This window comes from Fistularia commersonii, chromosome 15, assembly GCF_037954325.1.
Source record: "Fistularia commersonii isolate RoL2024-O1a breed Wild chromosome 15, RoL_Fcom_v1.0, whole genome shotgun sequence".
Taxonomy (NCBI): domain Eukaryota; kingdom Metazoa; phylum Chordata; class Actinopteri; order Syngnathiformes; family Fistulariidae; genus Fistularia; species Fistularia commersonii.
Window position 1 is genome coordinate 17,780,612 of NC_141298.1, and position 12,552 is coordinate 17,793,163.

The 12,552-nt window shown below is 50.0% G+C and overlaps 1 protein-coding gene across 2 annotated transcripts; it reads right to left on the reverse strand.

Moving 5' to 3' along the window:
• slc37a4b (solute carrier family 37 member 4b) lies at nt 1-12,215 on the reverse strand. 2 transcript variants are annotated; one of them, XM_086160109.1, is made up of 11 exons: nt 12,078-12,146; nt 10,909-11,108; nt 10,315-10,798; nt 8,534-8,766; nt 6,870-7,119; nt 5,500-5,652; nt 4,842-4,927; nt 4,647-4,760; nt 4,497-4,562; nt 1,729-1,867; nt 1-590 (listed from the first exon to the last, which is right to left on the reverse strand). In XM_086160109.1, the coding sequence occupies exons 3-11, from the start codon at nt 10,460-10,462 to the stop codon at nt 424-426; spliced, it is 1,356 nt and encodes a 451-aa protein (XP_086016235.1). In that variant the 5' UTR covers nt 10,463-10,798; nt 10,909-11,108; nt 12,078-12,146; the 3' UTR covers nt 1-423. The 2 variants fall into 2 exon arrangements, with proteins under 2 accessions (XP_086016235.1, XP_086016234.1); XM_086160108.1 differs by lacking the exon at nt 10,909-11,108 and having other exon boundaries at nt 12,078-12,215.
• Nucleotides 12,216-12,552: the final 337 nt, after the last annotated feature.

Sequence of the window (12,552 nt, forward strand, 5' to 3'; positions counted from 1 at the left end):
TGAACTTCACATTTATTGGATCTCCAGTTGACAGTTTCCGGCAGGACGGGGACCTGGACGAGGCCGAGGACGTCCGAGCTGACGGACGGTGGCGGTGGAGGTCCGGAGAGGAGATGGAGGTCTGCGTCCTGCTAGAACTACATATAAAAATACTATTGCGTGCGGCCGGGTCAGTATTTCTCTATAAATGATACGGCGAACACAGAACCAGACCTGGAACGCAGAGTCTAGATGTTTCTGTGAAGACCACCGTCTTCCAACCCTCTCTACCGGTGATTTATGCTTTATTTACCTAGTAAAGACCTGACCTGATGACCTACAGCCACAGTTTTTAAGTGTGCGTCTGGACCTTTCGCTCGCCGGAAAAGGCGGCGAGGACACTTTTGCGCGGCGGTCGTCGCGCGTTCTCGCTCGGCGTCCACGTCAGTCCAGTTTCTCCGAGAGCCGTCCCATCTTGGTTCGCATGTTGCGCACGAGGAAGAACAGGACGGTGGAGGCGGCCATCACCACCTCGGCCACCCAGAACGCCGTGTCCCAGCTGTGCTGCTTGGCGATGGTGCTGAAGGGAAGGCCGGCCATGAAGGCGCCCACTGAGGAGGACAGGAGATGTGGACGTCACGGACCAGCAGACCACAGATCAGCCGGATCACAGAAGTCCATCGGAACTCGTCTTCATATTTCTACAAGCTGGTGTGAAAACACACTGGAAGAGGCAACCAATCACCTGCCTCTGCCTTCTCACCCTCAGCCAATCACCCGAGTCTATCTTACCCTCAGCCAATCACCTTCTGCCATCAAACCCTCAGCCTATCACCCGCCTACTCGTCACCCTCAGCTAATCACATGCCTCTATCTAACCCTCAGCAAATCACCTGCCTCCTTCTCACCTTCAGCCAATCACCTGCCTCCTTGTCACCCTCAGCCAATCACCTTCCCTCTTCTTACCCTCAGCCAATCACCTGCCTCCTTGTCACCCTCAGCCAATCACCTTCCCCCTTCTTACCCTCAGCCAATCACCTGCCTCCTTCTCACCCTCAGCCAATCACCTGCCTCCTTGTCACCCTCAGCCAATCACCTGCCTCCTTCTCACCCTCAGCCAATCACCTTCCCCCTTCTTACCCTCAGCCAATCACCTGCCTCCTTCTTACCCTCAGCCAATCACCTGCTGCTTTCTCATCGTCAGCCAATCATCTGCCTCTTTCTCAGTCTCAGCCAATCATCTGCCTCCATCTAACCCCCTCCTCACACACCACCCACCTTCCAGTCCTCCTCTCCATCCATGAACCTCCTCTCAGGTCTTCCTCCAGACCTCCTCCACCCTCAGCATCCTTCTCTCCAGATCTCCATCCCTCCTCAGTCCACATTCAAACCATCTCAGTGACTTTATCTCCTGACCATCTACCATGTGGTGTCCCTGTGATGGCCTCCTTCCTGATCCTCTCCATCCTCCTCCCTCCTAAAGAGGAACCTCCACATCTTCATCTCTTCTGCCTCCATCACCAACCTGGCTTCTCTCCCCACCATCTTCTCCACCTTTCCTTTCCTTCTGGCTGACCTTCCTCCTCCCTGCTTGCTCCTCCACCTCATCTCCACCGTCGACCCTCCGCACTTAAAGCCCTCCACCTTCTTCATCTCCACCTCCTGTAGCCTCAACTCAAAGTTGTCCTACAACAAACCAGGATCTGATGGAGAACCTCCTCAGGTTCAGGTTCCAGGAGAGGAGCGTACCGTTGGCCATCAGCGCCACCACAGCGTGGGAGGTCCCACAGAAGTTGGAGGGGGCGCATTCGCTGGCGATCACCCCGAACAGGGCGATGGGTCCGTAGGAGGAGAACCCGAAGACGGCGCCCAGGAGAAGAATCCAGAGCTGGAGAAGAAGAAGTGGTTTCATGAGCGAGCTGGAAACTCAATCTGCTCCCGAATTCCAATCACTTTCTCCATTAAAATTAAACGAAACGCTTGTTTTTACGCTTTTTTTTGGAGTCCAAACCTCCTGTGGGTTCATACTTTGATTTCCATCAATCATTCGGTGGATTTCATGAGAATATTTCAGTCATTCACATCTAGGATGTGTTTTTTCATTTATTTTTGGGAACAGTGTATAATATTAAAATAGAAAATAAAAAAATTAATCGAGAAAAATCCTAAAAAAAAAAAAAAAAAAAAAAAAATCACAGTTATTGTAAACTTGCTATCTTGTGGCCCGTGAAGATTATTTAAAAAAAATACACAAAAAAGAGATCAGAAGACCATTCGGTACCAACTAGCGCACCGACGAGGGACCTCAGTTGCAGGACCTCGAATTCTGATTTTCTCCCTCTCGAATTATTTATATCATGATTTTTTTTTCTCGGATTTCAGGGATAAAATTAGCGGGAATCATGCTTCGAATTTAAAACAAACAAAAAAAGGTATATTAACTGGATGTTACATTGCTGTCTATTGATTTATGGATTTCTCTCTGTGACGAAGGAATTTCCCACTTTGGAGATCAATAAAGTTTCTTATTTTATCGTGCTATTTTCTCTATTTATATTCATATTTATTGACATAACTGTTACGCTGCTATGGCAAAACAATTTCCCCTCTGGGGATCAATAAGGTTCGTCTTATCTTATATAAAATGATTGGTATCTTAAGGGGCTGCTGTATCATTTTTAACCCTTTTCTTTTTCTTTATATTTGCATGAATATACATGGAGGCCATTTGTGCCGTGTTATTGTACAGTATTTGCATCCATTTGCAAAATAATGAAGGAGTATTTGATTAAAATGTATTTTATTTGAGTTTGCTCATTTTTGAAAATGAATCTTAAATCTTTTGCCTAAAAGTAACCTTCAACCCTGATGTAGGCCATTTGTACTGAACTATTTACCTTTTCTTTTATGATTATATATTTTAATTCAGTCGTGAAGCCTGTCGTAACTCAAGAGTCGTCCTAAGGTGAGGAACACCTGTATGAAAGGTGGACTTTGTAACCAACAAGTAATTAATAACTAATAAAAATGCATCATAAACTAATAGGACGTTTTTCCCTTGTTGCTCCATCTTTATCTACTTCACCACAATCACATTTCCAAACCTATGAACCCTGCAGAGGAGCTTCTTCACACAATAAGCCACCGAGCTGCAAGAAGAATGATGAGCGCCCCCTACCATGAGGCAGGAGAACTGCGTGCCTCACCACGTGGCTCTTGGCAGACGTTTTATGATCGCTCAGCACAAGAAACTATATTCTGGACGATAAGCCGCTACTTTTTCTACAGTCAGCACTGCAGCTTGTACAAGAATGTGGCTAATTTATGGATTTTTTGGGGCGAAGGAGCTTCGTGCCACCAAAACATCTAACATCGTCACATGATATCGATGAAATTCTCAGGCCGTTCAATGCCGACGACTTTTACCATTTTAGCACGCAGGAGGAACACCGAGATAGCCGTAGAAAATGGATGTACTTTTCCTTGTCTTTTTTAATTGTTCATCAGCCGTGTTACAGGCAAATTTCTAGTACATATTTGTGGGTGTTACCAGTATGTATTTGATTAAAAGTTAATAAAAACGTTTCTGTGTAAATATCTCCTGTTATGATGTGGACACCTGCAGCTTACAGACAAGTGCGGCCTAAAATTGTACAAATAGATTTATATAGTTATGCATGTAATTTTACTTATATTATTTTTTATTCTATTGAAAATTTTACTTAATATATATTTTTTATTCAGAGACAGGTGCGGCTTATATATGCATATATATGTATTTATTTATCTATATTCATGTATTATTTATTTATATTTTGTATATTTTAATTACATTGTCCAATAGACACGAGTGGCCTATATATATGTATACGTATATTCATTTAGTTCTTTTTATTTATATTTTCTTTTATTTATATATAATATGTTTTAATTATAGACAAGTGTTGCCTATATATACTGTATATACACATATATTTATTTTGTTATGTTTAGCTGGTAAAGCTTATGTTCAGGTGCGCTCAGTAGTCTGGAAATTAACACACATGAAGTTGTTGACAAATTGGAAATATAGTTCATCTAGCAAAAGTGTTTAAATATTTTATTATCGACAGCAACCTGGTGTTAGCTCAGAGCATGCTAGCAGTCGCCGCCATTGAGGCTCAACAGTCGGCGGCGTCACTGCTTAACCTACCGGCTACACACTCAATGCTACGATGCTATGCTAACTTGAACTTTGCCACACTTTATGTCTCATCTCCATTTATGGACGGAGTAAAGCCGCTCCTCTTTCTAAAACCATCAAAACGCCTCGTCCGCCGCACCGAATCCCAGTAAACGTCTCCTGTCTTCTCACAGTTGACGTCCTCCATCACGTTATCTCACCAACAACAGCTTCTCCACAACACACACACACCCCGCTCGTGTGTTTCCATCATTGTCTCTCGCTAGCTAGCGGCGGCGCTAACCACTGTTTTTAAACACCACGTCAGCGGATGCACAGTAAAGTTCCTCCGTACCTCTTTTTCCGGCACGCCGATGAGCTCGGAGACGGGATGGAGGGCCTGGAACCAGAGCGGGGCCTCCTGAGGAGACACCCGAACACACTGAGCGCCGGGGAGGCCAGAAACTCAGCTGCTCGACGCCGCGGCCGCCGCTGGACGCCTTACCTGCGGGACCTCCGGTGTGATGGTGACTCTGAAGAGGTGCATGGACAGGAACATGCCGGCCATCATGAGAAGAAGCAGCGGGAGGCGAGGGTTGCCGTGGGTTCTCAAGCCTTGCTGGAGGCGACCGGAGAGGAAAACCGTAAGGAACGTCTGCAGAGTGTGTGTGTGTGTGTGTGTGTGTGTGTGCGCTCTCACCCGAGCCACGGCCCTGTCAGAGATGAAGCCTGCTGCCAGGCTGCCGGCAAAGCCGCCAACCTCCAGGGCGCTCATGTAGGTGCTGCCTGTAAGAGACACGGACAGAACCCTGAGTTCCAGAGGAACCCCAAGGTCAAGGAGAACCCTGAGTTCCAGAAGAACCCCAAGATCAAGGAGAACCCCGAGACCCAGAACAACCCAATGATCCAGAAGAACCCTTAGGCCCAGAGGAACTGAGACTCAAAAGAATCCAGGGAGAACCCCCAGATCAAGGAGAACCCTGAGACCCAGGAGAAGCCCTTGATCCTGAACAATCCAGAGATCCAGGAGAAACCCAAGACCCAGAACAACCCCATAATCCAGAAGAACACAGAGACCCAAAAGAACCCTGAGATCAATGAGAACCCCAAGATCCAAGAGAACCCCAAGACCCAAGAGAACCCCATGATCCAGGAGAACCCCGTGATCCAGGAGAACCCCGTGATCCAGGAGAACCCCAAGACCTAGGAGAACCCCGAGGCCCAGGAGAACCCTGAGGCCCAGGAGAACCCCATGATCCAGGAGAACCCTGAGACCCAGGAGAACCCCAAGACCCAAAGGGACCCTGAGATCCAGAAGACCCTCAGGGTTCCTGGGGCGCAGAGCGGCGAGCACCTACCCATCAGCGCCGTCTGGCCCTTCTCCTGCATGAGGAACAGCTGACCCCAGTCGGTGGCGGCCGTCTTCACCCCGAACACCACCAGGTACCCCAGCGACAAAACCCACAGGAAGGGGGACAGGAGGAACTCCCTCAGGGTGCTCTCGCTTTTCACTGGTGTGACAACACACACACACACACACACACACACACACACACACACACACACACACACACACACACACACACACACACACACACACACACACACACACACACACACACACACACACACACACACACACACTTTAGTTTTCAGGGGGGCGGAGTTGAAATAACAAGACATTATGTGCCAAAGTGAACGTGGAGAACATCTCCAGTGCTCGGTGAGAAGGTCCACCCTGGAGCTCTGCTTGGACGTCAGGACCTGGAGAAGGTCTGGTCTAGAGGAGCGTGACCAACCCAGGAGACGTGGTGTTCCAGGCTGGGGCTCGGTTTGCGGCCGATCGATGACATCCTCGCAGGCGTCCCCACGGCAACCACCGGGTGATTACGAAGATCACACACACACACACACACACACACACACACACACACACACACACACACACACACACACACACACACACACACACACACACACACACACACACACACACACACACACACACACACACACATACACACATACACACACACTAGGCGATCCTGTTACATAACGGGCCTCATGACTGTGGAGGGCGGAGGATCAGGATTCAGACTTTACGTTCCACGTGACGCCTGGAGCTTCAGCTCCCTGGATGTTGGAGGCCTGAGGACAAACCACGTTCCAGCACGTGGAGCTGGAAGGGAAGGTCTGGAGACCCGAGTCCTTCTCTGAAGGAGCTTCTAGACTTGGGAGCTTCTGCAGCAGAGTCCTACAACCCCGGGGTCCGGAGGAGCCGGGCAGGGGAGGGTTCCTGCTCAGCATCTGACTGGAGACATCTGACCTGCTTGGGGAGATCTGCACTGAGGAACCTCCAGGACCTCTCACTGACATCTCGAACTGCTCTGAGGAACCTCCACATGGAGGTACTTTCATAATCTCCATTGCAGTGAGACACCAACATGTGGAACCACGCGGAGGAACCTGAATCATCTCTTCCAGCACCTCCTGCCTCCATCCAACCCTGTCTTCTGCATCTGCATCGCCTCTACTACTATTCTTAACATCTCACAAAGAATGATTAGATTTTCTTTGATTTCTGGAAGTTGCTGGATGAAGTTTTCCCAAAGTGATCTTTGTAGAACATCTGTGTGTTTTAGAGGCCTCCTCCTTGGAGAAGCTTAGATGTGAGTGAAATGCTCCTCAGCCGAGCGCGAGAAGGTCTCCATCCAGGCCCCGAACTCACCTCCAGCCTTGGTCCCCTTCTTGGCCGCGACCTCCATGCCCGGCAGGCCCACGTCCTTCGGCTCGTTCTTCACAAACACCAAGCACACCAGCGAGAAGGAGGCGCAGAAGACGCCCGACATGGTCAAGATGGTCCTCCAGTCGTAGCTCTGCAGGAGCAGCGTGACCAGGATGGGGCCCAGGCTCCCCGCCAGGTTCATGCTGCAGGACAGCACGGACCACCAGGTGCCGAACTGCGACGGCTCGAACCACTGCGGGAAGGAAAGGAGCGTCACAAGCTGGCAGGAACATCACACCCTGGGAGAAGAACGAGGAGAAGAAGGAGGAGATGGAGAAGGTTGGAACCCCGGCCCTTGGACAAGGCACTGAAGCCACCGGCGTGAAGCACCGTGGAGCTGTGGAGAGATGAATGCATGCAACATGACTCTTCATGATTCTTCTCAGCAGGACTTGGTTGGGGGCATCCAGGAACATCTGAGATTGTTCCTGGTCCAGGTGGACAGGGAGGATCTCCATCGAGGCCCGTCTGAAAATAACGTCTCCTGTAATCCGACCCTGCTGACCGCGCATTTATTCTGCACCTTGTAAACGCTCGCTAATTTTAGCGCCGCCGCTAAAAACAAACTCCAGCCTTGCCTGAGGATCCCGGTGAAGATCCAGGTAAGGATCCCGGTGAAGATCCAGGTAAGGATCCCGGTGAAGATCCAGGTAAGGATCCCGGTGAAGATCCAGGTGAAGATCCATGTAAAGATCCAGGTGAAGATCCATGTGAGGACCCTGTGAAGATCCATGTGAGGACCCTGGTGAAGATCCATGTAAAGATCCCGGTGAAGATCAATGTAAGGACCCTGGTGAAGATCAATGCAAGGATCCCGGTGAAGATCCATGTAAAGATCCCGCTGAAGATCCAGGTGAAGATCCATGTGAGGACCCTGGTGAAGATCAATGTAAAGATCCCGGTGAAGATCAATGTAAGGACCCTGGTGAAGATCCAGGTGAAGATCCAGGTGAAGATCCATGTGAGGACCCTGTGAAGATCCATGTGAGGACCCTGGTGAAGATCCATGTGAGGATCCCAGTGAAGATCCAGGTGAAGATCCAGGCGAGGTTGTGATGCTCGCAGCCAACCTTATCCAGGACCGATCTCCTTGAGACCAGCTCCATCATGTGAGCAGCTCCTCTGAAGGCCACTGCAGGGTGAACACCTCTTTGGGAGAAGAAGCAGTGGAGCTGCAGAAGGTTCATTCTGGGCCCGTCGCTGGCGACGAGGGTCCAACTCTGGAACGGTAACTTCTGGTCGGAGCTGTGAGGAGCAGCCGAGGCACGTCTCGGAGGAAGAACCCACACGTTCGTCCACAGGTTCTTCTCCTGACCGATCCATTCCCGGATTAGAATCGGGAACAAGGACGGAAATGTGATCTTCTGAGTGGATCTGCTAATGCAGAAGAAGCCTGATCTCCTCCTGGACCTGCGAAACAAACTTCCGCACAGATTGCAGAGTTGTCGGTGGAGAACGCTCCTTCGGTCTGGACCGCCGTGAAGCTCCCTCAAACCTGAGGAGCATGTCCTCCATGCCTGAAGAACCTCATCTTCACCCGCGAACATCCTCAGCCTTCACAATTTGTTTTTCCGAGGGTTTCCCTCAGAGGGTGGAGGAGGACCAACCTTGCGGAGGACCTTCCCGCAGGGTGGCCACCCGCAGCCCTGCCCCAGGCCGTTGATGAACCACAGCAGAGAGAAGGCGGCGACGCTGGAGGACCAGGAGAAGACCACGTTGATGCCTCCCACCAGGAAGAGGCCGGCGGAGAACAGCCAGCGGGCGCTGATCTGGTCCGACAGCACGCCGCTGATGAACTTGCTGATGGCGTAGGCCATGGTCTGGCTGCTGGTGATCAGACCTGCAGAAGACCGGAGGAGGACCGTTCACATCTTCTCGTCTCCTTCCTGCTTCTCGCGTCAGTGACGACACGGACGCCGTCCACGGATGTTCTTCACCTGCGCCGCCAGACGGCGCTTTTGAAAATAACGTCTATTTCATTAAAACGCGTTTTATTTTAGTTCGGTCATTTTTTTTAGATTTGAAGGTGATGTCGATCTTGGAAGATCTAAATAAAACGTGTTCAAATGTCTGCTGCCGTTTAGGTTTCTTTTTTAGCATAAATACAAGAAGGACTTAAACAGACATCGAGGAAATTGCGGAAATGTGATTTTGTTTTCTTTGCAATTTTTCATTGATTTAAAAAAAACACATATTTTGTTTATACATAGCATAAAGGAATAAATAAATAACATTATATGGCTTATTCATTCATTTTAAATTTCAAGAGGGTTGTGTGGCTCCCGCTGTTTTCTTCTCACATCCTGCCTATTTTTGTTTATTCTCATCGCTATTGTCACTCTGTTTAACTTGTGATTTAATTTTGGTTGTCTATTTTAAATCTTACTGTCTTTTTTTTCTGTTGTCCATTCTTATCCTAGATGCCGTTCTCTCTATTGTCTATTTATTTTTGGATGTCTTTTGCTATTTTCTAATTTTCAATCGATGTTTATATTCATGAATATTGATATTTATAACTGTTACGCTGCTGTGACGAAAGAATGTACGCAATGGGAATCAATAAAGTTGATCGTCTCTTAACCTGAATAATTCAAATGCAGAATTAACCAGGAGCTGCAGAATTTAAGAAGCTTTGGTGATTCTCTTGATGCCACCGTGAGCTCAAAGCAAACACAAAGCTACGCTACATCCGCATTAGCCTCAACATTAGCACATTAGCACCATGAACATTTTGACGCTACCATGCTGGGACCGTGACAAAGTTGTACGTTAGTAAGCTAGCAATCGCCTGCGAGCTTGCCGGCGTTAGCATTTAGCAGGTAGCATTTAGCATGTAGCATGTAGCGCTGCCTGGAGCTGGAGATCGGTTTCCCCACTTGCCCTACTTGTAAGCAGATACAGCGAACCGCAGCAAGAAGACCCGATTTGACCAGGGCGAGGAATCTGCACCGCGTCTCAGGTCACGCTTCGGGTCATCCGAGGCGAACCACCATCTCCGCCTCCCAACGGATCTGGTCACGAACGCCACTTGCCACGCCGTTCGCTGCGGCTCATCGGAGACGTTGGCGGTCGGCGGAGGATTTGTGTGAAACGCACGGTCATCAGATCTGTAAAACTTCCCCAAGCGCGACCAAGGTCTCATTTGGAGCGGCGGCTCTACACCACCCGTAGCTTGCGGGTTTAGCCAAATTATTTGTGTGTTTCTAATTCTGTTCATTCTCATCCGAGGCGCAGAAAAAGACAATCAGGTCCTCGCTTTTCTAAGTGGAAGGAGCCAAATCACAGCATTCTGCACCTCAGAGTCTCACACACGACTTGTAATTCGACAAACTCGCCAAACTTAAAAAACGTTCGAACTTCTGCTGCATCAGAAGGGAAACTCTCTTACCCAGGTCGTCTTTGTCCAGCTCGATCTCCTCCATCACCGACGGCATGACGAAGGAGAAGGTCTTCCTGTTGAAGAAGTACAGCGAGTAGCCGATGAACATGCACAGGAAGATGACCGCGCGATAGTAGCCGTAGCCCGCGGCCGCCATGATTCCCCTCGCTTGAAAACACCGGAGGCTATTTTCAAACGCCCCCGACGGGTCCTGCCGGTGGCTCCCGCTGCGACGGCGAAGCGTGGGCCGGCGAATCGGAGCGCTGAGCCGGCGGAGACGCCGTCGGCTGGTCGTTTGCGGCGGAGCTGGGAAACCGCTGTTCAGCGCCGGCCATTCAAATTATCTTCCACGTCTGGAGCGGCTTATCAGCGGCGGCCTTGTTGCAGGACCAGACCCCCGGGGTAAGTGTTGCTGCGGCGGCGGCGTGGCGTCTCTGCTGCCGCGAGGCGTGAGGACGGCGAGGGAGGGAGAGAGGGGGAACCTGACACCAGCCTGGAAGGGAAACAGGCAGAAGATTGAAAACTCCACACACTCGCAAGGAAACACCACATTTGTGCAGTTTGCATCCTTTTGCCACGGTTTTAAATCACGCAAATACAAACATGCGCTTGCCGCCGTGCAAATCACATCCTTTGGCAGAACGAGCCCATAAATAGTGCAGCAACACGTCTGTGGAGGTTCTCAGTCCTCCAGGTCACGAGGAATTCTTGTCCAAATCTTCTTGTCGCGCCAAACGGGCTTGAGTTTCTTCATTTGAAGACGTTTCAGCCCTCATTCCAGAGGATTCTTCACTTCGGATGACCTGTGGGGAGTTTCTGCCAGTTATATCAGGTCATTAGAACCCAAGACTCTCAAACAGCCCAACCTCATTCTTCTTTTCTGCACTTTGGATGCAGCGCTGCTCGTGGAGCTACGGCCATTTCAACCCACCGATACACCTGCACGGCCAACACCGTTCGTTTTTTGGATAATGTTTGTCAATGCAGATCCAAATGCACTGCGGACGGCAAAGTAAGACTTTCACTGTGCAGGGAAACACATTTCCACACTGCACACATGACAAGAAACACTTTGTATCTTGAACTGAAGAAGCCTCTCAGATGACGGCAGAAACGTCATGGAGTGAAGAAACTCGAGTCCACTTGCCAGATTTTGACAAGAATCCAATGAATATTTAACGCTCTCTCTCTCTCTCTCTATCAAACACACACACACACACTGACCAAAGAATTCTGCAATTAAGATTATAACCCCTCTTAACCCCAACTCTTCACCGGGAGCTGTTTTGTAGCCGCCATCCTTTCCAAGAAATGAATTTTGATGAAGAAAAACAAGCTAAAAAAGCTCCATGTTGTGTGTTTCTTTAAGGTTGGAGCTCAGGGGTCACCCCGCTGTGACCCCCCGGGTGAACACACCGGCGCCCCCCGGGTGTATCGGGTGTCGCGGAGACACGTCTTAAAATAAGGCGTCCACGCCGCCGGTGTCCATATTTAAAGGCCCACGCCTGACCTCCGCGTCACGGGCCGCGCCGTCCGCCACGCTGTCCCGGCGTCGCCCCCCGCGGCTGCCGCCCCCCGGCCGCTGCCCCCGCCCCCCCGGACGGACCGCTTGAGCAAAACAAACAAACAAACAAAACCAACCATAAAAAAAAAAGACAACTCAAATCTCGCGAATTGCGGCCCACTCGCGAGACGCTCGCGCCTCCACGGCTCGCCGTTGATTTGAGTGGAAGGCGGCCGACATGCCCGCGTGAGACCCGGAAGTCGCCTACCTTTCGCCCGCGTCCCTCGCGCCGCTCGCATCCGTGGAACGCGGCGAGGCGCGTTCACGTGCTGATCCGCGTTAGCCGAAGCGCGCAGCCGCGATAAAGCAACAGCCGCGTGTGCGTGTGTGTGTGTGTGTGTGTGTGCGGGGAAATAAGCCCGTGCCCGCGTAGCGTCAAGTCACGTCACGTCACGTCATACTGTAGTTCTGTAGATAGATTGTCGTTCAAAGCGTTTGATTGAAAGGACTACAAACATGTCCCCCCTCTTTGTGTTTGGGGGCCGCAGCTCAGGCGCTCCTGCAGCGACACCTGGTGGCCGCACAGCAGACTGCAGCCTTGGCTTCAAAATGAACACTTAAGTAATATTTATAGAGTATTGGTGATTATAATAATAATGAAAAATAAGTAACACCCATTAGGGTGGGAACAGTTCAATATTTAACTTTTTTTCCCCTGTAAATTTCCTTTTTTTTGTCTTTTT

Coding starts and splice junctions, on each gene's coding strand:
- slc37a4b (XM_086160108.1), bottom strand. CDS start 10,462: ATGGCGGCCGCGGGCTACGGCTACTATCGCGCGGTCATCTTCCTGTGC. Junction 7,120..8,533: donor GCGGGAAGGTCCTCCGCAAG/GTTGGTCCTCCT, acceptor TCCTTCCCGCAG/TGGTTCGAGCCGTCGCAGTT. Junction 591..1,728: donor GGTGGCGCTGATGGCCAACG/GTACGCTCCTCT, acceptor TGTCCTCCTCAG/TGGGCGCCTTCATGGCCGGC.